This window comes from Triturus cristatus, chromosome 3_2, assembly GCF_964204655.1.
Source record: "Triturus cristatus chromosome 3_2, aTriCri1.1, whole genome shotgun sequence".
In the NCBI taxonomy this organism is placed as follows: domain Eukaryota; kingdom Metazoa; phylum Chordata; class Amphibia; order Caudata; family Salamandridae; genus Triturus; species Triturus cristatus.
Window position 1 is genome coordinate 1066787468 of NC_140584.1, and position 22943 is coordinate 1066810410.

General features: G+C 47.4%; 1 protein-coding gene across 1 annotated transcript in view; it reads left to right on the forward strand.

The window, feature by feature from the left end:
* The window catches only part of LOC146859134 (uncharacterized), a 2052335-nt gene that overhangs the window by 578402 nt on the left and 1450990 nt on the right, over positions 1–22943 (forward strand). The window contains exons 48-49 of the mRNA XM_085649806.1: positions 1365–1469; positions 10050–10148. Coding sequence (XP_085505932.1) covers positions 1365–1469; positions 10050–10148 — 204 coding nt within the window. The remainder of the gene's footprint in view (positions 1–1364; positions 1470–10049; positions 10149–22943) is intronic.

Below are 22943 nucleotides of genomic sequence, written 5' to 3' on the forward strand. Positions count from 1 at the left end.
GAAAAAACTGAAACCTCAGGTCGGAACTGGTCCAGAAGGAGAATCAGGATTGTATATGAGAAAAAAACTGGGACCATCACGTCGGAACTAGTCCAGAAGGAGAACCAGGATTGTATATGAGAAAAAACTGGGACCTCGGGTCGAAACTGGTCCAGAAGGAGAACCAGGATTGTATATGAAAAAAAACTGGGACCTCAGGTCGGAACTGGTACATGAGGAGAACCAGGATTGTATATGAGAAGAAAGTGGGACCTCAAGTCGGAACCGGTCCACGAGGAGAACAGTGCTAATCTTTCTCTCATTCTGCAATAAACTACTCAAGGGTTTGCAGACATTCACACCCTTTCTTGGTTTTACCTACTCGAACGGCCATCGCTGGACTGCGTTGTTTAGGGAAGAGCTGGCTTTTTAAAGGATGTTTTGTACATATATAACACGTTTTAACTTGTTTTTATGCCTTTTTTATATAAGTGTTTATATCTTACTATGTTTAGTCTTTTATTCGCATAACTTTGATTTTTTTTGTGTGCAAGGCAGCCATACTCTGCATTGTGGGCAGAAAACACTGTTAATAAATTCAATAGTAGAACATTTTAATTTATGTTTGTCACAAGCTGGGACATTAGAGAAAACATTAAATGCTGCATGAGAAGAACATTTTATCTGTAGAAAGAGAGATTTTGCAGCTGCTCCCTGCAATAGTAAACTCACAATGGGCCACTGATTGCAGAAACAAAGTTCAGACTTTTCTCTTCTAGGGAGAATGCCTATCAAACAAAGGGCAGTGATGAAGTTGTGTGGTGTATTTTGACGTTTTCATTAAATGCATTGTGATTCCAGAAACTAATGAACTGGCTAGAAGGAAATTCACAGTAGATGGGAATGATTTAATTTCTCGAGTTATGCAAAATAAATTATTGTGTACGACATCATCATTAAATATCGGTTCTGGAACCACTGCTTTTTGTACAATAATAGCATAAAAACATGAAATGTTAGCTGATGTTTGTTGAATTTAGCTTTTCACTTGGGCACTGTGGTTTTAACTTTGAAGATAATTTGATGGTCAACCACCCAAGCTCAGGCTCAGCAAAATGGCGTGAGCTTGATGGCTGTTTGAGAGCACACCTCCACAAATAGCGCAAGAGAATGTTCAGATACACAAAATAACACAAGAGAATGTTCAGATATTTTAAAGATGTGTTTAGTTCAAACCACTGCTATAAATCTGATTTGAAGAGATACCAGTTGTTGCTGAATGAACGTAGTCTGTCTTTTTGGTCATTACGTTTGCACTGAAAATGTTTTAAGTACAATATAAGTATTTTAAAATATTTAAAAACTTGCTTTTCTTAACTTTTAAGGGTTTTCAAGAACTGCTGTACTGGCCCGGAAACTTTTGACCCTGCTTGATGTGTCTTCCAAGTTATTTAAAACCTGTTCTGCAACAGCTGTGAAAACTCAGTATGGTAGGTGGTTAAACATAGTGCCTCTGAGACTAGGGGAAATAAGGGCTGTGCCAAGGGTACCAAACAGCAAGTCAGGGGTAGCAGCATTTACCTCTGATGACCCCTAATTGACATCCATGGAAGCCAGATTACCAGTTACTTTTCCAGTCCAGAGCAATACTAGGAGTTTCTACATTACTTCACTAGGGTGTTTGTTACCTTTTTAGGGGTGACTTAACACCATTTGTGTCATTTCTAGAAAACTATTGCTTAAAACAGGGTTCTCCAATTTTCGGTCCCGGAGGGCCGGATCCATGCCAGATTTTTAGCATATCCGAATTTAGAAAAATGTAGTTATCTTAAAAATCTGGCGTGGATCCGGCCCCACAGGACCGACAATGGAGAAACCTGGCTTAAAATATACAAGAAGATGGGGTTGGAGGGGCGTCTCTGGAGATCTGCCTAGCACTTCAGTAAGAGAGATAGTTATGCAAAAGTCATAGCTCATGCGTGCCCTTTACATCTTTCACATATTAGTTCATTCTCTCTAGTTATCATTCGTGGGATACTGGCAAAGGCTGAAATGAAGTGCATTTGAACAGTGTGTTTTCCCATTCAGGCATTTCTTCGGATATGGGGATCATTTCAGCGCTTATAGTTCCGCCTTCAAAGCAGAGCTCCCTTTACACTGGTTGATTGTATGGAAGCAATATTCAGGAATTAAAAGATGGACAGACAGCTGGGCACTGTAATAGAATTGAGTAGAACTGTGAAGATGTAAATGGCAACACATTTTAACTCGTGAAATCAGGAACAGGAAAATAAGATATTATAAATAGATAAAAACATTTGTTTATGTGTACATGGATCCGTACGCCTGTCTGGAAATGCGCATGCTCATACCGAAAGTCAAGCATACTGGCTTTTTGGTACTTTTGGTACTGAGTAAAATAAAACTCCCACGTTTAGTGCAAGCTTCACAGAAAAAGCGTGCCTGGAAGACCATTTCAAGTGCCTGCTCGTGTTTTTAGGTCTCGCCTGGCGAACGCAGCGCGAAGCGCTGTCGCCAGCGAGATCTATTGTTTCTGACTTGCCTCGGAAGTGGGACAGGAGATGGGCACGCGCAGGCTCTTGGCGGATTTGAGTTGGTGTACGCGCTTACAGCCACGCGGCGTGCACATCTCCTGTCCCCCTTCCCTCGCAAGTCAGCATGCAGTTTCACTTTCGTGAACATTCACTCGTTAAAAACGCAACATTTGGGCATCCGCAGGGCTTTTGGCGCTTGCATGTAACGTGTACAGCTGGTGCTTTGTGCCGTGTTAATTAGGCTCGAGGCAGTAGTTTCTTTGTGAACGCGCTCATAAAGACTCGGGCCCCTCTCAATTCCTGAACTATGGCTATGGCGCAGCGGTAAAAATACAAGAACCACACCAGAGAGGTACGATGGACCTGCGCCACCTGTACCTTGGTACCCACATGCTGCGGTAATTACCTAGCCCTCGAACTCCAGTGCTCGCGCCCCTTGCGCCATTTCAATGTGTACATATTAACAGGTTCGAGCCTTATGCGCGCTCCGTCATACTACATGCCGCGCTACATCCGCTAATAGCGAACGGGAGGGTTGGTGCTCAGGGCGCCCTATACTGCCTTCTTCATTCAAGCGTAAACAAGCGGGCCCATTCCTTTTTAGCGCTGGGAGCTAGGCGATTTGCCCAGAATCACCGGATGTTTGAGGGTCGGTGCCGAGACTCGAACTGGATTCCCCAGCTTCAAAGTCCCACGCTCTAGCCATTATGTTGTGTTGCTCTACACAACGCGTGTAGTGTGCCTTGCACCCCTAGGCCGTCGCGCTATCACCCCCCCTAGGGACAGGATAAAGGATCTGTGATCCCGGCTGTCAGGAAACCCGGTCTGGCTGAAGGGGGAAGCGAGGAGAGAACTCGCGGGCAGTCTTGCCCGAGTGTAATCCAAAGCGGGCAAGCCACCCCCATCGCTGGCTACCCTGGGGCAGTCCCCGGGCAGCTAAACATATCGGCATGAGCCCCCGGTCCTAGTACCTGGTAGGCAAACCACTAATGCAAGCGCAATTCAAAGCAACAACGAATATTTCGCAGTCGCTGGGCCGGCATGTACTCCCGGGAAGACCCGCTGGTCATCTTGTACTCCGACTCGGCCTGCTCTCACCTGCTGAACTCCTGCAGCGCCTGCTTCGCCGAGTTCTACGCCCCCTGCGCCAACAAACACACACGCACCAGCCGCCCTCAGCCAGTGCATGCGTATCCCTCAACGCGCGCACGGCGTGCTTTCGCTTTCCCTCCCTCCGGCGTTTCAGCCCACGCTCAGGTTCTCCCGCCCGTTGAGGCCCCCTCTCTTCCTCCCTCGCAGCTCTCTCCCCTCCTCTCCCTGCCCTCTCCCCTCCTCTCCCTGCCTCCTCTTCGACCCCCTTTTGTCTTACTCCCTGCCCTTTGAGTCACCTTCCTCCCCCCTTTGACTACCTAGTGCCTCTTCCCAGCGCAGCCACGCACTGCTCGGTGACCCTCGGCAGAGAGCAGCCCTCGCACGGCCACGAGGATGGAGAACACACTGCTGCTCAAGATGCTCCTGCTGGCGATCCTTACCGGCCAGCTGAGGCTGCGCAGGAAGGTGGGTGCCCCCGGCAGACACCCTCCCCACCCCCTCCTGGCATGTGAAAGTGATCGGCCGGACACCCCCTGCTGGCATGTGAGAGTGTGAACGAGCCTGGCACACCCCTGCTGGCATGTGTGAGTGAGTGTGAACGAGCCTGGCACACCCCTGCTGGCATGTGTGAGTGAGTGAGTGTGAACGAGCCTGGCACCCCCCTGCTGGCATATGTGAGTGAGTTGGAACGAGCCTGACACCCCCCCCTGCTGGCATGTGTGAGTGAGTGTGGACAAGCCTGACACCCCCTGCTGGCATGTGCACGTGATCGGCCTGACACCCCGTGCTGGCATGTGTGCGTGAGTGTGAAGGAGCCTGACCCCACCCTGCTGGCGATCCTTACCGGCCAGCTGCGGCTGCGCAGGAAGGTGGGTGCCCCTGGCCTGACAGCCTCTCCTCCCCCTGCTGGCATGTGTTTTGTGATGGTATTGTGTATCTTTATTTTCAGCGTGGTCCGCTTTCAGTGCGGTCCGCCTTGGTCACGCTTGTCTTTTCATATTATCAGAGCTGGTTGTAAATAGCATAAACTGTTCTCTTGACTCTTCGTAAATGAGGTGCCATGGCGGCGGTACCTGCCCATTGATTGCCCGCCTTGCACCCTGGCATGGCAATTCGCAGCATGACCGGACTGAGAAATCATAAGGGGGTGTCCCGCCCAAACAGCCCATCTGAAGCTACGTACCTGCATTTACATTTAGTAAAAACATAATTTTCGGTCGATTTTACCATTGCCAGCACCTCTAAATGGGCCAAGTCCATAATGTAATCTTTTTGGCCGCCTTTGTGTGTGAATTCCCTTCTAGCTGAGTGTGCGGGTTTGTGTATTTCTTTAAAAGTGCATGGGCATGGATGTCTGTGCCACTCTATCTAAGTCAATCTGGGTGTGCGTGCGTAAGGCTTTTATGATTAAGATCTAAGAATCCGCCTCGGGCACCACACAACCCCTTCGTTAACGCCTTTCACAGCGCAGCAGTAAATGGAACAAAAATTTCTTGGAAACCTACACGCGTCCCCGGGCGATTCAGGCTGGGTCAGTACTGCCAGCATTCAGCTTTTTGTTTTGTTTCTTTAATTTAATTTAAATATATTAATCAGCAGTTGAATTAAAAATACATCCTGTGCATTTGAAGGCCGCAATCACTGGAGGAACGCCTGGACCACCTTTCAACGCAACCACGGCACAAGTTTTCACGTTTTACAAATTATTTATGATTAATTATTTTGTTATTATGCAACAATACTGTATCCTGCCGTCGAGATGGAGAGAGTAACTGAAACATTTTGCGAATGTTCGACCTGGCACCCGGTCACCCTGAGGTTAAGCAATTGTTTGGCATTGGAGTCTGGAGCTTGTTGCTTTCTATTGAGAGTGATTTTTGTGTTCATCGTTATTTTTGTGTAGCTGTCTGTTGGCAATAGGCCTCGCATTACTAAAAATTAGAGCTATTGGTGTTGCATTATTATTTGCAACGCCAAAAGCTCAAACTTTTACTAATGCGAGACCTATTGCATTGCAAATGCTTGTTTGTTTCTGTTTTGCTAATCATCACGTGCTGATTTTTCCCTTTGTCTTGGGCTGGACACCTCCTCATGAGCCGGCAGACCCGAGCCCCCGAGATCATTGCATCTTCGATAAATGACATTGTTTGCAGTGGGAAGAAGTGATTCTATTTCATTAAACCGCAGTATATTGGCTGACTGTCTGGCGAAGATTTGCCTTTGGTGCCAAACAGAAGACAAAAAGCCTTTGAATGTGACATATCTCAGATGAATGTTCTCTGGCAGCCATATATGCACACAGTGTCTCAGGATTGAATCAATCCAATTTCAGCAGATTTAATACGAATAATTCTAGACTTAACTGCTGACTTGGTTTGACCTTTAACCCCCAGTATAGACAGAAAATGGTAATTGTACTTATTTATGAGGAAACAGGGAAGTGAAAAGGCAAAGGCCCTTTTATGAAGGATTCAACATTGCATAACACTGTGACTTTATATTGCCGCAAGGCATGCAGGAACAGAGTGAAGTAGCATCGTATACAATAGGGTTGCATACCAAAAAGTAATATTATGTTAGTCTATGCACACACAGACACCCATGTTTACACTATTTAATTACTCACATGCTTCACACAATTCTTTTAACAGGATCCAATGCCCTGAAGGCTGATGCTGAGGATATCAGAGCAGATAGATCAGGGGACACAGCAGCTAGAAGGAAACTGGGGTTTAATCAACATCATCGGCCTGATTCATCAAAGTGATGCGGGTGTTTGCAATGTGTATTGCGCATGTGCAGTTCACCTGCACAGGGCATGATTCACAGAAGGAAACTGCAGGCAGAAGGAGAGAAGGGAGGAAGCATGTGCTGATGTCACCAGGAACAGGCATGTTGAACATGACAGGAAGTAATGCAATGGATGTTGAGGGATGTGTCAGTCAAAGCATGTAGACTAGTTGGAGGAGTAGTCAAGAACTGTGTGAGAGCTGGCCGTATGTGTCTGAGAGTCCACCCCAGCCCCTTCTGCCCTCAGCCCTAACATTCGGCCCTCCTGCTTTATAGTCTACCCACCCCAGCCCTGTTAACTACCCCGACCCCTTACCCAGAGCCCTAAAACCAGGTCCCCTAGCCCAAAATGACTACCCTGACCCCTGCACCCCCGTCCAAGCCCTAAAAACTGCCTCCTACCCTGAAAACTGCCCTGTCCCCACCCTGAGCCCTAAAACTCTAACCATACCCCAACCCCAGCCTAACTTACTACACCGCATCTCGGTCTTTCCTGCAGTGTTCCTTCTGGTCCCTTTCCCCACTACAACAACAGCTGGAACGTCGACTGCCTTAACAACGCATATGCGTGGTTTAGGCATATGCGTGGTTAAGGCAAGCATTGTTCAGCTTGTTGGGAAACAGCACACATGCTTAAGGCCGCGTTGTAAAGGCCATTTCTCCCTGTTGACGTTCAGTATTCAAAGATATTCGTAGAGTGGATAGTTATGGCCATAATGTGGTGGTCTGCAAAAGAACAGATCGTCGTGAATCTGTTTAGTGGTAAAAAGCACTATTTGGTGTTAAATGTAAGGGTGTTCGATTTTGCATTTTAACCAGGAAAATTGAGCTACTCATTTGAGACCCTTGTCAGTATGGAATTTCCATGCAGAGAAGGAATTTTAAGTAAAGGCTACAGATGGGCAATTGATGCTGAGGATGAGAAGTCCCATTCCATGTGGTGCATGATGGGTAATGCAGTACGGCCTGAAGGACATTCATATGGTTTCAGGGATCCAGTGCAGAGTGCACAGTACAGAGGTACTATGCTCTGCGCCGAAGATATTCAGGTACACCTTATAAGGAGCATTGGTATAATCCAGACTAAAGAGCCCCAGTGCTATGGTGGCCTACCCCAGTGTGGGAAACCAGGAAGAGGAATGACTTGTCTGAGCAGTGTTAGAAAATGGAATGAACTCTCGACAATTACGTTGATATGAGATTCTAGAGCAGTATCAGCATTCCAGGTGACTCCAAGAGTTTTTCCCGAAGATACTGGAAGGGAGCGAATCCCTAACTTCCCACGTGGAAAGGATAAAACAGTGGGACAAAGATCTACGAGTCTGACTTTCCATTTTGCTGAGTGTCTCCTGATTATTGCTCATGTGGTCATGGAGAGCAATATGACACGGTCAAAGCGATCCTCACTCGATGGTGCATAGAGGTTCCAATTAGAGAATGATCTGAATGTAATCTGTGTTATTTGAGGATTATCTGGATATAATTAGCATTAAAAAAAGCACATGAAGTGGGAGGATTCATTGAGGTAGAACAAGCTTCTGAAGTGGGCAAGTAACACATCCCTGCAGAATGGCCACAGTAACAGAATGCCTCTACTCTCAAAAAGGCGCAGGAGTATGATGATAGATTGTGAGGGAGCTAGCAGAGAAGGCTATTAGTATGAGGACAGTCACCCCTTTCCCATCTACTTGGGTCCTCAGATGATTGAGAATTCTGTCCGATGATGGGAATGGATCCTGACATGGCTTTTACCCAGCATGTAGTTTGTTTCAATTAAGTGATTGAGATGTATGAACGAGTACCTTCGATCAGATTACCTAGAAAGGGTCTATTTGTAATTGGTAGTTGTCCAGGATCCTGGGGTCAAGTAAGGGCTTCAAGAGGAATGTCTTATTATACAACGTTAACAGGTCTTTGAATAGATCCAATATTGAAAAAAGGAGTTATGGGTGGTTTTTAACCAGGAAAAGATATGTTGATGAAACTTGGAGGCATCCAGAGAGAAAATAATGGAGTTAGCATTGTTATGGTCAGAAATTTTGAACCATATAGTAAAATCACTGAGTGTGATCTAAATGGAAGGTTAAGAACCATGGACACAGTGAAGTCACAGAACGCTCAGCAAAGCCCAAGTGGATGGTGGTGGTCAGGAAATGCGAAGGACGGCGTGAGAACATTGTAGAGAGAGGCCACATCACATGGAAAGTTAACGCAGTCAGAAGTGGAGAGGCCAAAAAAGCCTTGGACTGAACGCGACCATTGTTTAAATGATGGTGATCCCCTGCTTCATAGTTGGGACATCTGTTGAGGGCAGCCTTGTTTCTGGGCAGAATAGCTCTATGAATGCTATCACCTCTTCATCAAGGCGGGTTTCAACACTAAAAAGCTGTTCAGGTCCATGTAGAGTCCATGCTGCATTAGTATGGTTATAGGCTGTAACCTTACCACGCCCACTCCTGTGAAAATGCTTCGAGAAGATGCAGATTGTGTCTCCCAAACTTCCCTGTTCCTAAGGGATTTGAAGAGCTCAAATGACAAATCATTAGTTCACCTGGGTGTTGAGTATTAGAGTGGTATCAGGGAGAGAGTGAGGGGACAGATGAGTAAGAGCACAAGTGGAATAGTGGAGGGGGCGTGGTGACAATAGGTCAGGCAGAGGGTGTTAGGGATCAAGTGAGATTGATCACTATCCTTCTGCAGTGACTAGGTAAGGGCGATGATTAGTTACTGCACACCAGTGACACAAAACAGTCCATCGCAGGTAGATGGATGCAACCAGATGCTGAACATTTCACAGATAACACCCTGAGGGAATGGAGCAAACACAAGTCGCAAGCATATACAGGAGGGTACGACAAATCACATGTGGCATCAGAACAGCAAGATACGTGTGCCCATGTAAAGCTCACACCCATCCAGATGTGTATGCAATCCATGAATTATCACCCAACGTTGGAGTAAAACAGATCAAGATTCACGAGCAGCATTTGGATGCGAAGTAAAACTAATCACAAACCAGATCACACCCCAATGCAGAAAAAAAATCAGACGCAGCAACACCTAGAGGTGAATTAAACCCATTGGAGTCACCCCCAAGCGGCTGGGTACAACAAACCACAACAAAGGTTCAATGTGTACATTGTGCCTTCGCCTGTGGGTGACCTCTGTGAATTAGGATTGCACCTGTCCATGGACCTTCAACCCTTACGGCCCAAGTCCAGGTTTTACCTCGGCACTGATTCGTGTGCATGGGTCAGCAGACACAGTCAGTCCATTCTGCGCATGTGTAAATTCATTTGTGAAATTGCAATGGACAGAAGTATATTTCCACATCTGGGAGAATATTTCGCTCATCTGGTCCTATACTTGTAAACTTTTATTGGAGCATGGGCCACATTGTATGTATACTTGCTGCTGAGCTAGCTCAAGGTCCAGAGAAACTATTAAAATAGATTCTTTTGTGCAGGGATCATTTTGTGGACCTATACATAACAATATCCGGGTGGCTTTCCTGTTTTCTTTAATCCCAATGTCTACGGCAGCCATAATGGGACATACATCAGCTGTCTGTGACTTGAAAGGTCAGACTCATCACGTCCTTTTTGCTCAGATTTCTGATTTCTGTCTCTGCAGGGAGTCAGCCAGGATGGTCCATGTCGGGGGTTCAAAGTCTACTTTCTGAAGCAAAGGATGTTCTCCAGTCTCTGAAAAGCCAATATGGTATTGGTCAAGGTAGGCTTGATTTAATTTGAAGTGATAGAGGGTTGCTTGAGTCCTTTGTATACTGTGATCTTATTAATTGCTTTAAACTATGTTTTTGTTCAAGTTTATCACATTTTAAGAATAACACATTGTTCTATTGTAGACAAATGATACAGTCAAAATGATCGTGATATGAATAACATAATTGTGTCCTAATAATTTTAATGATTTTCTAAATCCATGAAGAGATGACAAGAAAATCTGCTACGAGGACATTTCATAAACGACAAAATGCGTGCTGGGTGCGTTGAGTAGGTCAGCGACACATGGAATCGAGTAATACACGACAGCAATAGCACCATATTGAATAGAAAAAGGTTTATACCGTTTATACAGTCTTACAAAATACTTCATTGTTTCTTATCAGCGTTTCAAATATCTATTGGAAATGTTAATATATTCACAGACATTTTGGAGTATGCAGAGAAGTACTTTAGCAGCCTTGCATGCTCTTACATGGCTTTGTGAATTGGCCCCAGAACAACTAAAATGGGATCAAAATGAGAGCATCCAGGTCATACTCATATACAATTGGTGGATATAGAGAGGACTGTTCCCTCTTTGCACTTTTACTAATACTGAGTTGGATATGTAAGGCGGAAAGTCCATTTTGGATTTTTCCTGCCCTTGTCACCGTGGGTAGGTATGGTGGACCAAGAATCGAGAAGTTTGTTTTTAAAAAACAAAACCCCTTTACTTTGGGGTTTGTTTTTTAAAAAGCCAAATAGAATGTTGTTTGGGCTTAATCAGCCTGACAGCTTGCTTTGCATTGCCCGGTGACAAATGTACATACATCCTACAGCCAGATGCACTTTCATCATGGAGATCTCTGTCAAGCAGCTGGGGAGCTCTCTAAATGGCAGGCGGTCCACTGCTGAAGCGGCAGAGGTAAGGGACTCTGCTGACACAGAAGACTGGTGCACCACACGTCTGGGTCTAAGTGACCCCATAGTATTTCCTTACTGATGAATGGGGCTGTTCCATAGCAACATTTAAAAGTAATCTACATCAATTTACTTTCTCTTGAATCTACCAGTAGTTTCCTAGGTACTCCAGAAAATTGGCCCTATTTCTTTACATTCCTAGCTAGTCACATCCCTTCATATTGTGATTCCTGTTGCGTGGCTACATCTTTTTTTGGTATGTTCTGATAGATGGTACTCGCATAGTCTATTCTGGTATTTACTACAGGACCTTTAATGACTGCTCATAAGATGGCAGGGATCTAGTCAGTAAAACCTTTTAACCCCGGAAAGCTGATGTATAATGTTATTTTCCATGTTGACAATTTGTGGGTCCAACAATATGGTTTCATTGAGATACGCCCCAAATTATTGACTTTGAGGGAAGGGGGAATCTCACGGCACAAAGTAAGTAAGTAACCCATAGAATCTTGACCAGTCACACGAAGAGTATCCTGGACTGGGGAAATTGATATTTAATTATAACAAGCGGAGACCTATAAGCAGTGGCACTAGAATGAGCCCAGAAAGGCAGCTTTACCAAATCTAGATAAAGATTTTATTACAAAATATATTGGAGGCCCAAGGAATTGTTGGTCACCTGGGGTCATATCATACAAGCTCCCCAGGGGCGCAACGGGTGTTTGCGACCGCTTTGCGCGCACCCGGGGCACTTTGGTATTACAGAATTGGCCACAAACGCTTGTGCGGCCCCTTCTGTGATACCTATAGTGCTGGTGCACATAAAGCGCCTGTGCTATCTTCAGAGGGCGTTCCCTCATTTGCATGGGGGAGTGCCCCATGCAAATGAGGGAATCTCTTCACCTCTGTGCCTGCACCGTATTGCAGACACGGGCACAAAGGAAAAGAAGCTCTCAGGAGGCCCACTAACAGTGCACCAGCTTAAAAAGTGGCGCACTGTCAGTGCGCCCCCTGATAGAAGCCCTCTGCAGGGCGTAAAGTGGGCCCTATGGACCCCCCAGACATCCATGTGCAGGCGGGTGCCATCACTCACTGCAGCCGCCTGCAAGGGGATCCCTAATCCCCTTTAAAAGTGTATGCAGGTTGCCCCCTGCACTGTGAAAACACGAAGTCGCTTTAAAGCAACCGCTCCGTTTTTCTCCCAGGGCAGCCAGCGAGTTCGTGGCTGCCCAGTGGGCAGCGCATTCATGATAATACGGTGCATTTTTATTGTTTGCGCTGGGCATACCTTTTAAAAGGTGCGCCCAGCGCAAACAATGTAAATGCCCCTTTTGTGTAACACGGTCCCAGGTACATAAGTGGGAATCAATAAACATATATTTTGTGAATTCGAAATGCTGCTTCTTTATGTGAAGACAATGGGAGCCAAATTAGTTTGGTTACTGGTCCTGAAATTTTGCCTTACCAATGCTTCGTCACCCTCAATGATGTTGAACGCATAAAGAATGTTACCAAACCAACCAAAGCTTAGATTATGAAAGGGCAAAGAGCTGGGCTAGATTTTCAATGCCATCACAAACCGTGCGATTCACAAAATCTTAGGGTTTTCGACTGTACCGTGGCTTTTTAGTTTTCACCTAAGACATGTTGTTACCTTAAAGTGAGCCTTGTGCCTGCCCATTGCTTACCATTGGTTGGTTTTATTCTCGTTCACATTTATCTTATTCGTCAGCTTCCCTTGGCTTTATTTCCTCTTCTGGTGTTTGTCCCTCCCCTGGAACATAGAGGTATTACTTGGGTAATTTTGCTGCTCCCTTTTCAGGCACTACTTTTTTCTGCCAGTTTAAGAACTCTACATGAGTGTATGTGTTTCCCTGCTGTTTCCCTCGTGTACTTCGTGTTCCTCTTTCTTGTCTGTGTGTTTCTCCCCTCACTCTCCCTCAGTTGCCGTTCTTGTTTCCTCAGTGCCCTCTGACCTTCCATTGCTATTCTTGCTTACCCCCCATTGCCCTTTTGCTTCCCTATACCTTCTCTGTTGTTGGTTTTCTTCTCCATCGGCTCATGCCCACCCTCATCCATGCCCGTCCACCTTCTGTTGTTCCTATGCTTTTCCATGCTGGTGCGCCTACACTCCCTTATCTGTTTGTGCCCCCATCCACGACTGCACTCCGCTGTCCATTTGCTTTCCTATGAGCTTCTCCATCCTTGCCTGCCCACCCACCCTCCATTGTCCCAGTGCTTGCCCACCTGCCCCCCCTATGTATACCTCACGTCCGTTGTCTTTGTGCTCAATCCATTGTCTGTGTTCTTTCCTCACTACCCACCTTTCGTTGTCAGTCTGCTTATTCGTTGTCCGTGTGCTTGGGCGCCCCCCCACCATTTGTGCCTGCTTGCCTTCCTTGTAGCCCACCCTCTATTGTCTGCGTGCTTCCACTGTATCCAACTCTTTGTTGTCTGTGTGCATTCCCACCACCAAGCATCCGTTGTCTATGCGCTTCCCTGCCTACCCACGTTGCCCAGGTGTTTCCTGCCCACCCTCTGTTTTCCTTGTGCTTCCCCACCCACACTGTTTGTCGTGTGCTTCCCCACCCGCACAACCTCTGTTTTTCCTTGTGCTTCCCCACCCGCCCACCCTCTGTTTTCCTTATGCATCCCCACCCATCCTCCCTCTGTTTTCCTCACCCGCCGCCCACCCTGTTTTCCTTGTGCTTCCCCACCAGCCCACCCTGTTTTGCTTGTGCTTCCCCACCCGCCCACCCTGTTTTGCTTGTGCTTCCCCACCCGCCCACCCTGTTTTGCTAGTGCTTCCCCCCCGCCCACCCTCTGTTTTCCTTGTGCTTCCCGACTGCCCACCCTGTTTTCCTTGTGCTTCCCCACCCGCCCACCCTGTTTTGCTTGTGCTTCCCCACCCGCCCACCCTGTTTTGCTTGTGCTTCCCCACCCGCCCACCCTGTTTTGCTTGTGCTTCCCCACCCGCCCACCCTGTTTTGCTTGTGCTTCCCCACCCGCCCACCCTGTTTTGCTTGTGCTTCCCCACCCGCCCACCCTGTTTTGCTTGTGCTTCCCCACCCGCCCACCCTGTTTTGCTTGTGCTTCCCCACCCGCCCACCCTGTTTTGCTTGTGCTTCCCCACCCGCCCACCCTGTTTTGCTTGTGCTTTCCCACCCGCCCACCCTGTTTTGCTTGTGCTTTCCCACCCGCCCACCCTGTTTTGCTTGTGCTTCCCCACCCGCCCACCCTGTTTTCCTTGTGCTTCCCCCCGCCCACCCTCTGTTTTCCTTGTGCTTCCCCACCCGCCCACCCTGTTTTCCTTATGCTTCCCCACCCGCCCACCCTGTTTTCCTTGTGCTTCCCCACCCGCCCACCCTGTTTTCCTTGTGCTTCCCCACCCGCCCACCCTGTTTTCCTTGTGCTTCCCCACCCGCCCACCCTGTTTTCCTTGTGCTTCCCCACCCGCCCACCCTGTTTTTCTTGTGCTTCCCCACCCGCCCACCCTGTTTTTCTTGTGCTTCCCCACCCGCCCACCCTGTTTTTCTTGTGCTTCCCCACCCGCCCACCTTCTGTTTTCCTTGTTCTTCCCCACTTGCCCACCCTCTGTTTTCCTTGTGCTCCCCCACCCGCTCACCCTCTGTTTTCCCGTTGCTTCACCACCCGCCCAACCTCTGTTTTCCTTGTGCTTCCCCACCGCCCTGCCTCCGTTTTTCTTGTGCTTCCCCAGTTGCCCACCCTCCGTTTTCCTTGTGCTTCTCCACCCGCCCACCGTCCGTTTTCCCTGTGCTTCCCCAGCCGCACACCCTCCGTTTTCCTTGTGCTTCCCCATTTTCCTTGTGCTTCTCCACCCGCCCACCCTCCGTTTTCCTTGTGCTTCCCCTTTTTCCTTGTGCTTTCCCACCTGCCCACCCTCCATTTTCCTTGTGTTTCCCCACCCGCTACCCTCCATTTTCCTTGTGCCTTTCCGCCCGGCCACCCTCCGTTTTCCTTGTGCATACCATTTTCCTTGTGCTTCCCCACCCGCCCACCCTGACATTTTCTTTTGCTTACCCTCACTTTTCCTTATGCTACTCCCCACCAGCCCACCCTCTGTTTTCCTTGTGCTTCCCCACCTGCCCACCCTCCGTATTCCTGGTGCTTCCCCACCGCCCACCTTCCGTTTTCCTTGTGCTTTCCCCACCTGCCCACCCACAGTTTTCCTTGTGCTTCCCCAACATCCCACCCTCTGTTATCCTTGTGCTTCCCCACCCGCTCACCCTGTGTTTTCCTTGTGCTTCCCCACCCGACCACCCTCTGTTTTCCTTAAGCTTCCCCACCCGCCCACCCTCTGTTTTCCTTAAGCTTCCCCACCCACCCTCTGTTTTCCTTGGGCTTCCCCAACCGCCCACCTCTGTTTTCCTTCCGGCCAGTGCAAGTAAGAGTGGTGGAGAAGTGGGGCAGTGGGGCCGGGTGGGGGACTATTTTGACGGACGATGACCAGGAAAAATTAATTATTTATTTAATTTTACCTCGTAATCGCCCATCAAAATCCCCCCCACCACGTGACCCCACCGCTCTTACCTGCACGGGTCACGGCTGCTTCCCCGACCGCCCACCCTCCATTTTCCTTGTGCTTCCCTGCCCTCCCACCCTCTGTTTTCTGTGTGCTTACCCGCCCACCCATCCTCCTTCATTATCTGTGTGCTTCCCCACACCCCCCCTCCGTTATCTGTGTGCTTCCCCGCCCGCCCAACCCCCTTTGTTATCTGTGTGCTTCCCCGCCCACCCCTCTCCTTTATACGTGTGCTACCCCGCCGGCCCACCAGCTCCATTTTCTGTGTGCTTCTCCGCCCAACCACCTCCATTATCCGTGTGCTTCCCTGCCCCCCTCCATTATTCATGTGCTTCGCCGTTATCAGTTATCAAAAAAGGTGCTAACTGATTCGCCCCTAAGGACACCTTCCCACCTGTGAATGCTGTCAGCAGCCTTGGGACGATTAGGCTCAAATTGCTCACCCAATGTTTCCACAAAAGTTTTGGTTGTGATTTAGTCTTTTTGCCCCCCCCTGGGGGGGCCGATGGAGGCATAATTTATTAGGGTGGGGGCTGCCCATAATAGGCATGTCCATGCCCCCACCCTGCAAAATGTAAAGCCTTTCTGCCCCCCCTGTGGGGCAGTTGGGGGCAGTAGCCCCTAATCTGCCCCCCCCGGGGGGCAGAAAGCCCACTATACGCCAGGGATTTCTTTTTTAATTATAATTTGTGGTGGGGGCTGCCCAATATGGGCATGCCCATGCCCCCACCTACCCCCAGCAAAAATGACAGCCTTTCTGCCCCCCCTACGGGGCAGATGGGGGCAATAGCCCCAAATCTGCCCCCTCGGGGGGGGGGGCAAAAAGCCCAGTAGACGCCAGGGATTTTTTAGGCAAATTTTAATTAGGATGGGGGCATTGGCATACCCGTTTTGGGCAGCCCCCACCCTAATTAAAATTTGCCCAAAAAACTCACTGGCGTCTTGTGGACTTTCTGCCCCCCTTGGCGGGCAGATGGGGTCATTCGCCCCCAATCAGTCCCGCTGAGGGGAGCAAAAAACCCACAAGACACGAGGGATTTTTTTGGAGCAAATTTGAATTAGGGTGGGGGCTCCCGAAACGGGCATGCCCATGCTCTCACCCGCAAAAATAACAGCCTTCCTGCCCCCCCTGGAGGGCAGATGGGGCAGTAGCCCCCAATCTGCCCCTCCGGAGGGGCAAAAAGCCCACTAGATGCCAGGGATTTTTTTGGCAAATTTTAATTAGGGTGGTGGCATTAGCATGCCCGTTTTGGGCAGCCCCCACCCTAATTAAAATTTGCCCAAAAAAACTCCCTGGCGTCTAGTGGGCTTTTTGCCCCTCCGGGGGGGCAGATTGGGGGCTACTGCCCCATCTGCCCCCCAGGGGGGGCAGGAAGGCTGTTATTTTTGCGGGTGGGGGCATGGGCGTGGGTTTGGTAGGTTTCCCTAGATGGCTGCCGAGCACGGGGCCAAAAACCCAGGTGACCCCCCTTGCAAAACCAGGTGGTTTTGAGATAGGCAATTTTGATGTCGCCTCACTACGTTTTGGGCCCTTGCCTGTCGCGGGTACTTGGGCCTCCCACACAAGTGAGGCACCATTTTTATCGGGAGACCTGGGGGAACACTGGGTGGTGGGAAATTTGTGTGAGCCCGGTGATGCCACAACATTCCCACACAAAAATATGTGACAAAAAGTGATTTTTTTCAGGTAGAAATTAGGTTTGCAGGGGATTCTGGGTAAGGAAACGTTGGGGTATCCACGCAAGCCATACCTCCCTGGAAGCCCCCGGGTGTCTAGTTTTCAGAAATGTGTGGGTTTGGTAGGTTTCCCTAGATGTCCGCCGAGCACGGGGCAAAAAACCCAGGTGACCCACGTGCAAAACCAGGTGGTTTTAAGATAGGCAATTTTGATGTCGCCTCACTACGTTTTGGACCCTTGCCTGTCGCGGATACTTGGGCCTCCCACACAAGTGAGGCACCATTTTTATCAGGAGACTTGGGGGAACGCTGGGTGGTGGGAAATTTGTGTGAGCCCGGTGATGCCACAACTTTCCCACTCAAAAATGTGTGAAAAAAGTCATTTTTTTCAGCTACAATTGAGGTTTGCAGGGAATTCTGGGTAAGGAAACGTTGGGGGATCCACGCAAGCCATACCTCCCTGGAAGTCCCCGGGTGTCTGGTTTTCAGAAATCTGTTGGTTTGGTAGGTTTCCCAAGGTGCCGGCAGAGCTAGGGTTCACAAACTAGAGCTAGGCACTTTGCCAAAAAAAGGGTCATTTTTCACTGCGAAATTGAGGTGTGACCACGTTGCGTTTTGCGCCGTTTCCTGTCGCGGGCACTAGGCCGACCCACACAAGTGAGGTACCATCTTTCTCAGAAGACTTTTGGGAACGCGGGGTGGGTGGAAATTTGTGGATCCACGCAGATTCCAGAACTTTCCACCACAGAAATATGGGGAAAATGTGTTTTTTTGGACAATTTTTTAGGTTTGCAAGGGATTCTGGGTAACATACCCTGGTGGGAGACAGTCAAGTCACCCCATCCTGGATTCCCCTGGGTGTCTAGTTTTCAAAAATGTATAGGTTTGCTAGGTTTCCCTAGGTGCCGGCAGAGCTAGGGTTCAAAAACTACAGCTAGGCACTTTGCCAAAAAAGGGTCATTTTTCACTGCGAAATTGAGGTGTGACCATGTTGCGTTTTACGTCGTTTCCTGTCGCGGGCACTAGGCCGACCCACACAAGTGAGGTACCATTTTTCTCGTAAGACTTTGGGGAACGCGGGGTGGGTGGAAATATGGGGATCCACACATATTCCAGAACTTTCCATCACAGAAATGTGGGGAAAATGTGTTTTTTTGACAATGTTTTAGGTTTGCAAGGGACTCTGGTTAACAGAACCTGGTGGGAGGCAGTCAAGTCACCCCATTCTGGATTCCCCTGGGTGTCTAGTTTTCAGAAATGTATAGGTTTGCTAGGTTTCCCTAGGTGCCGGCAGAGCTAGGGTTCAAAAGCTACAGCTAGGCACTTTGCCAAAAAAGGGTCATTTTTCACTGTGAAATTGAGGTGTGACCACGTTGTGTTTTGCGACATTTCCTGTTGCGGGCACTAGGCCGACCCACACAAGTGAGGTACCATTTTTCTCATAAGACTTTTGGGAACGCGGGGTGTGTGGAAATTTGTGGATCCACACATATTCCAGAACTTTCCATCACAGAAATGTGGGGGAAATGTGGATTTTTGGACAATTTTTTAGGTTTGCAAGGGATTGTGGGTAACAGAACCTGGTGGGAGGTATTCAAGTCACCCCATCCTGGATTCCCCTGGGTGTCTAGTTTAAAAAAATGTATAGGTTTACTAGGTTTCCCTAGGTGCCGGCAGAGCTAGGGTTAAAAGACTACAGCTAAGCATTTTGCCAAAAAAGGGTCATTTTTCACTGCGGAATTGAGGTGTGTCCACGTTGCGTTTTGTGCCGTTTCCTGTCGCGGGCACTATGCCGACCCACACAAGTGAGGTACCATTTTTCTCTGAAGACTTTGGGGAATGCGGGGTGGGTGGATATTTGTGGATCCACGCAGATTCCAGAACTTTCCACCACAGAAATGTGGGGAAAATGTGGTTTTTTTGACAATTGTTTAGGTTTGCAAGGGATTCTTGGTAACAGAACCTGGTGAGAGGCAGTCAAGTCACCCCATCCTGGATTCCCCTGGGTGTCTAGTTTTCAAAAATGTATATGTTTGCTAGGTTTCCCTAGGTGCCGGCAGAGCTAGGGTTCAAAAACTACAGCTAGGCACTTTGCCAAAAAAGGGTCATTTTTCACTGCGAAATTGAGGTGTGACCATGTTGCGTTTTACGTCGTTTCCTGTCGCGGGCACTAGGCCGACCCACACAAGTGAGGTACCATTTTTCTCGTAAGACTTTGGGGAACGCGGGGTGGGTGGAAATATGGGGATCCACACATATTCCAGAACTTTCCATCACAGAAATGTGGGGAAAATGTGTTTTTTTGACAATGTTTTAGGTTTGCAAGGGACTCTGGTTAACAGAACCTGGTGGGAGGCAGTCAAGTCACCCCATTCTGGATTCCCCTGGGTGTCTAGTTTTCAGAAATGTATAGGTTTGCTAGGTTTCCCTAGGTGCCGGCAGAGCTAGGGTTCAAAAGCTACAGCTAGGCACTTTGCCAAAAAAGGGTCATTTTTCACTGCGAAATTGAGGTGTGACCACGTTGTGTTTTGCGACATTTCCTGTTGCGGGCACTAGGCCGACCCACACAAGTGAGGTACCATTTTTCTCATAAGACTTTTGGGAACGCGGGGTGTGTGGAAATTTGTGGATCCACACATATTCCAGAACTTTCCATCACAGAAATGTGGGGGAAATGTGGATTTTTGGACAATTTTTTAGGTTTGCAAGGGATTGTGGGTAACAGAACCTGGTGGGAGGTATTCAAGTCACCCCATCCTGGATTCCCCTGGGTGTCTAGTTTAAAAAATGTATAGGTTTACTAGGTTTCCCTAGGTGCCGGCAGAGCTAGGGTTAAAAGACTACAGCTAAGCATTTTGCCAAAAAAGGGTCATTTTTCACTGCGGAATTGAGGTGTGTCCACGTTGCGTTTTGTGCCGTTTCCTGTCGCGGGCACTATGCCGACCCACACAAGTGAGGTACCATTTTTCTCTGAAGACTTTGGGGAATGCGGGGTGGGTGGATATTTGTGGATCCACGCAGATTCCAGAACTTTCCACCACAGAAATGTGGGGATTCTTGGTAACAGAACCTGGTGAGAGGCAGTCAAGTCACCCCATCCTGGATTCCCCTGGGTGTCTAGTTTTCAAAAATGTATAGGTTTGCTAGGTTTCCCTTAGTGCCGGCAGAGATAGTGTTAAAAAACTACAGCTAGACACTTCGCAAAAAAAGGGTAAATTTTCATTGTGAAAATGTGGTGTGTTCACGTTGGGTTTTGAGCCATTTCCTGTCGTGGGCACTATGCTTACCCACACATGTGAGGTACCATTTTTATCGGGAGACTTAGGGTAATTCAGATTTGTAAAGCAACTGTTATTACCTATTTATTTTTGATGCATTTCTGCCTTCCAAATGAAAGACATTGTGTAAAAAAGAAGTCATTTTGAAAAATGACCGATAATTCTCATGCTAGTATGAGTATTCCCAATTTTGAAAATGTGCAAATATGTACTGTTTCTAACCTCTATAATTTGTTCCCATTTCAGAAATACATAGGTGTCTTTCATACCGATTTTTCCATGTATACATTTTCCCCACAATAATTGCTACATACCCGGAACATAATAAAAAACCATTGCAAATTGCTGCTCAGTTTTTGACTCTGGGTTCGTCGAGTTCTTGGTGAACCTACAAGTCCTATATATCCCCACAACCAGGAAGGTCCAGCGGATGTAATGGTATATTGCTTTCAAAGAGCTATCATAATTAGAAGAAGTTACAGGTGAAAACGTTGACACAAAAGGCTGTTTTTTTCAACTAATTTTCAATTTTTCCTAAATGTAACTGTTAGTTTCTATAAAGAAACCTTGATGGATCTACACAAATGACCCCTTGCTTAATTCAGAATGTTATCTACTTTTCTAAAATGTATAGCTTTCCAGGATTTATTATTACTTTCACACCCATTTTTACCATTAACTGGAAGGAGGTTGAAAGCACAAAAAATAGCAAAAATAAGCTATGTCCCAGAAAAATGCCAAAACTGTGTAAATAATGTTGGTTTTCTGACAAAATTCTGTCATTCCCTAAAAGCTGGGAAAATGGTGATTTCAGCCCCACAAACCCTTTTTTGATAACATTTGCAGGGAAAATCCCAGACACTTTCATTTGCAGCCAGTTTTTCCTATTTTTCCCCCAAAAACAAAATGTAGCTGTATTTTGGCTAATTTCTGGGTCCCCTCCAAGGGAATCTACAAACCCTGGGTACTTTTAGAATCCCCATGATGTTGGAAGAAAAGGACGCAAATTTGGCGTGGATACCTTATGTGGTCAAAAAGTTACAGGGGCCTAAGCGCGCACTACCCCAAATAGCGAAAAAAAAAGGCTTAGCACAGGTGGGGGGGGGGGGGGGGTTCGGGGGAGGCCTATCAGCAAAGGGGTTAAAGAACATGGGCTGCTCTAAAAAATAAAAAAATAACGGAAATGTTCATAGTTGGAAATACATGCACATGCATGGTTGTCTGCTCTTCATTTACAGGCCACCATCCCTATGTCTGTAGCCAATCACAGGGGCTTGCATATACCGACCTGCCTAATTAATATTCATAAGGCAGATTGTTCTTCCTTCTCCTGTAACTGGAGATTTTGCTGTACAACCTATTATTACAGTGGTACATCGCAGAATTAAAGACTGGTCGATAAATAATTTGCGAACACGTTTTCTGACCTTTGCACCTTGTGCATCTAGCTCACTGTTCTTCAAAACTGGAAGAATGAGAAAGCGCTATCTGAAGATTACTGAGACGATACATTGCCAAAGTAGGCCTCAGTAGAAAGAAAATATATTTGAAAAGGAGCTCTTCGGCACATGAACAACTATCTAGATCCATCCGTAGAGGGACCGAATATGGTTACATGATTATGGCTGTAATAGTTTAGCAGTGGTGTTGAATTGTACCTTATGCATATCACCTTACTGGCCTGCTCCAATGTGTGCTTTTCTTCTCCACACCTCATCAGTAATGGAGGAAGAACATATGTAATGCACACATTGTTACATGTTCTTCATAGGTTAGTAGAAAGGTCTTTAGTTCTTCATATGTAAGACTCTGAGTTTCCTTATTTTAGTTCTTTTTTCACACGTGCTCTGATTCTGATGTATTCCAGATGGGACTCTGTCCTGGACACATCACCACTGCCTTGATCATGTTCAGATGTTGCCTCCGTGGAGCTGATTTTATTATTCCATATTTCTTGCTTTCTGACTTTTATTGCTTGTCAGTGTCTTGTGGGTTGTTGTCTCTCCTCGGTGTAGTCAATACATCTCTCCCTAGGTACTTCTTCCTCCACTTTACCAAGTGTCATGTAAGTGCGTGACAGAACAAACAGTGCAGGAGTAAACATGGATTGAAATAGTAGGTGCCAGCTAACAAGATCTGTTCTAGCGCCTGAACATTAAAACGTGTGTTGGGAGCTTTCCAGGAGGTAGTGAAGAGGGCCCGCCCCTCTGCCAGCCCTTTCACTCTGCATGCCATCACCCTCCCTGGTTTGGGGCAAAATATATTTTAAATATAATGATACAAAATACCAGTAAGTGGTAGGCATTATATAAATCACATTTTAAAGAAGCATTGGCACAGCCAATACGCCTGACGTGGTGGCTGCTGTCCTTTTTGCTTTGCT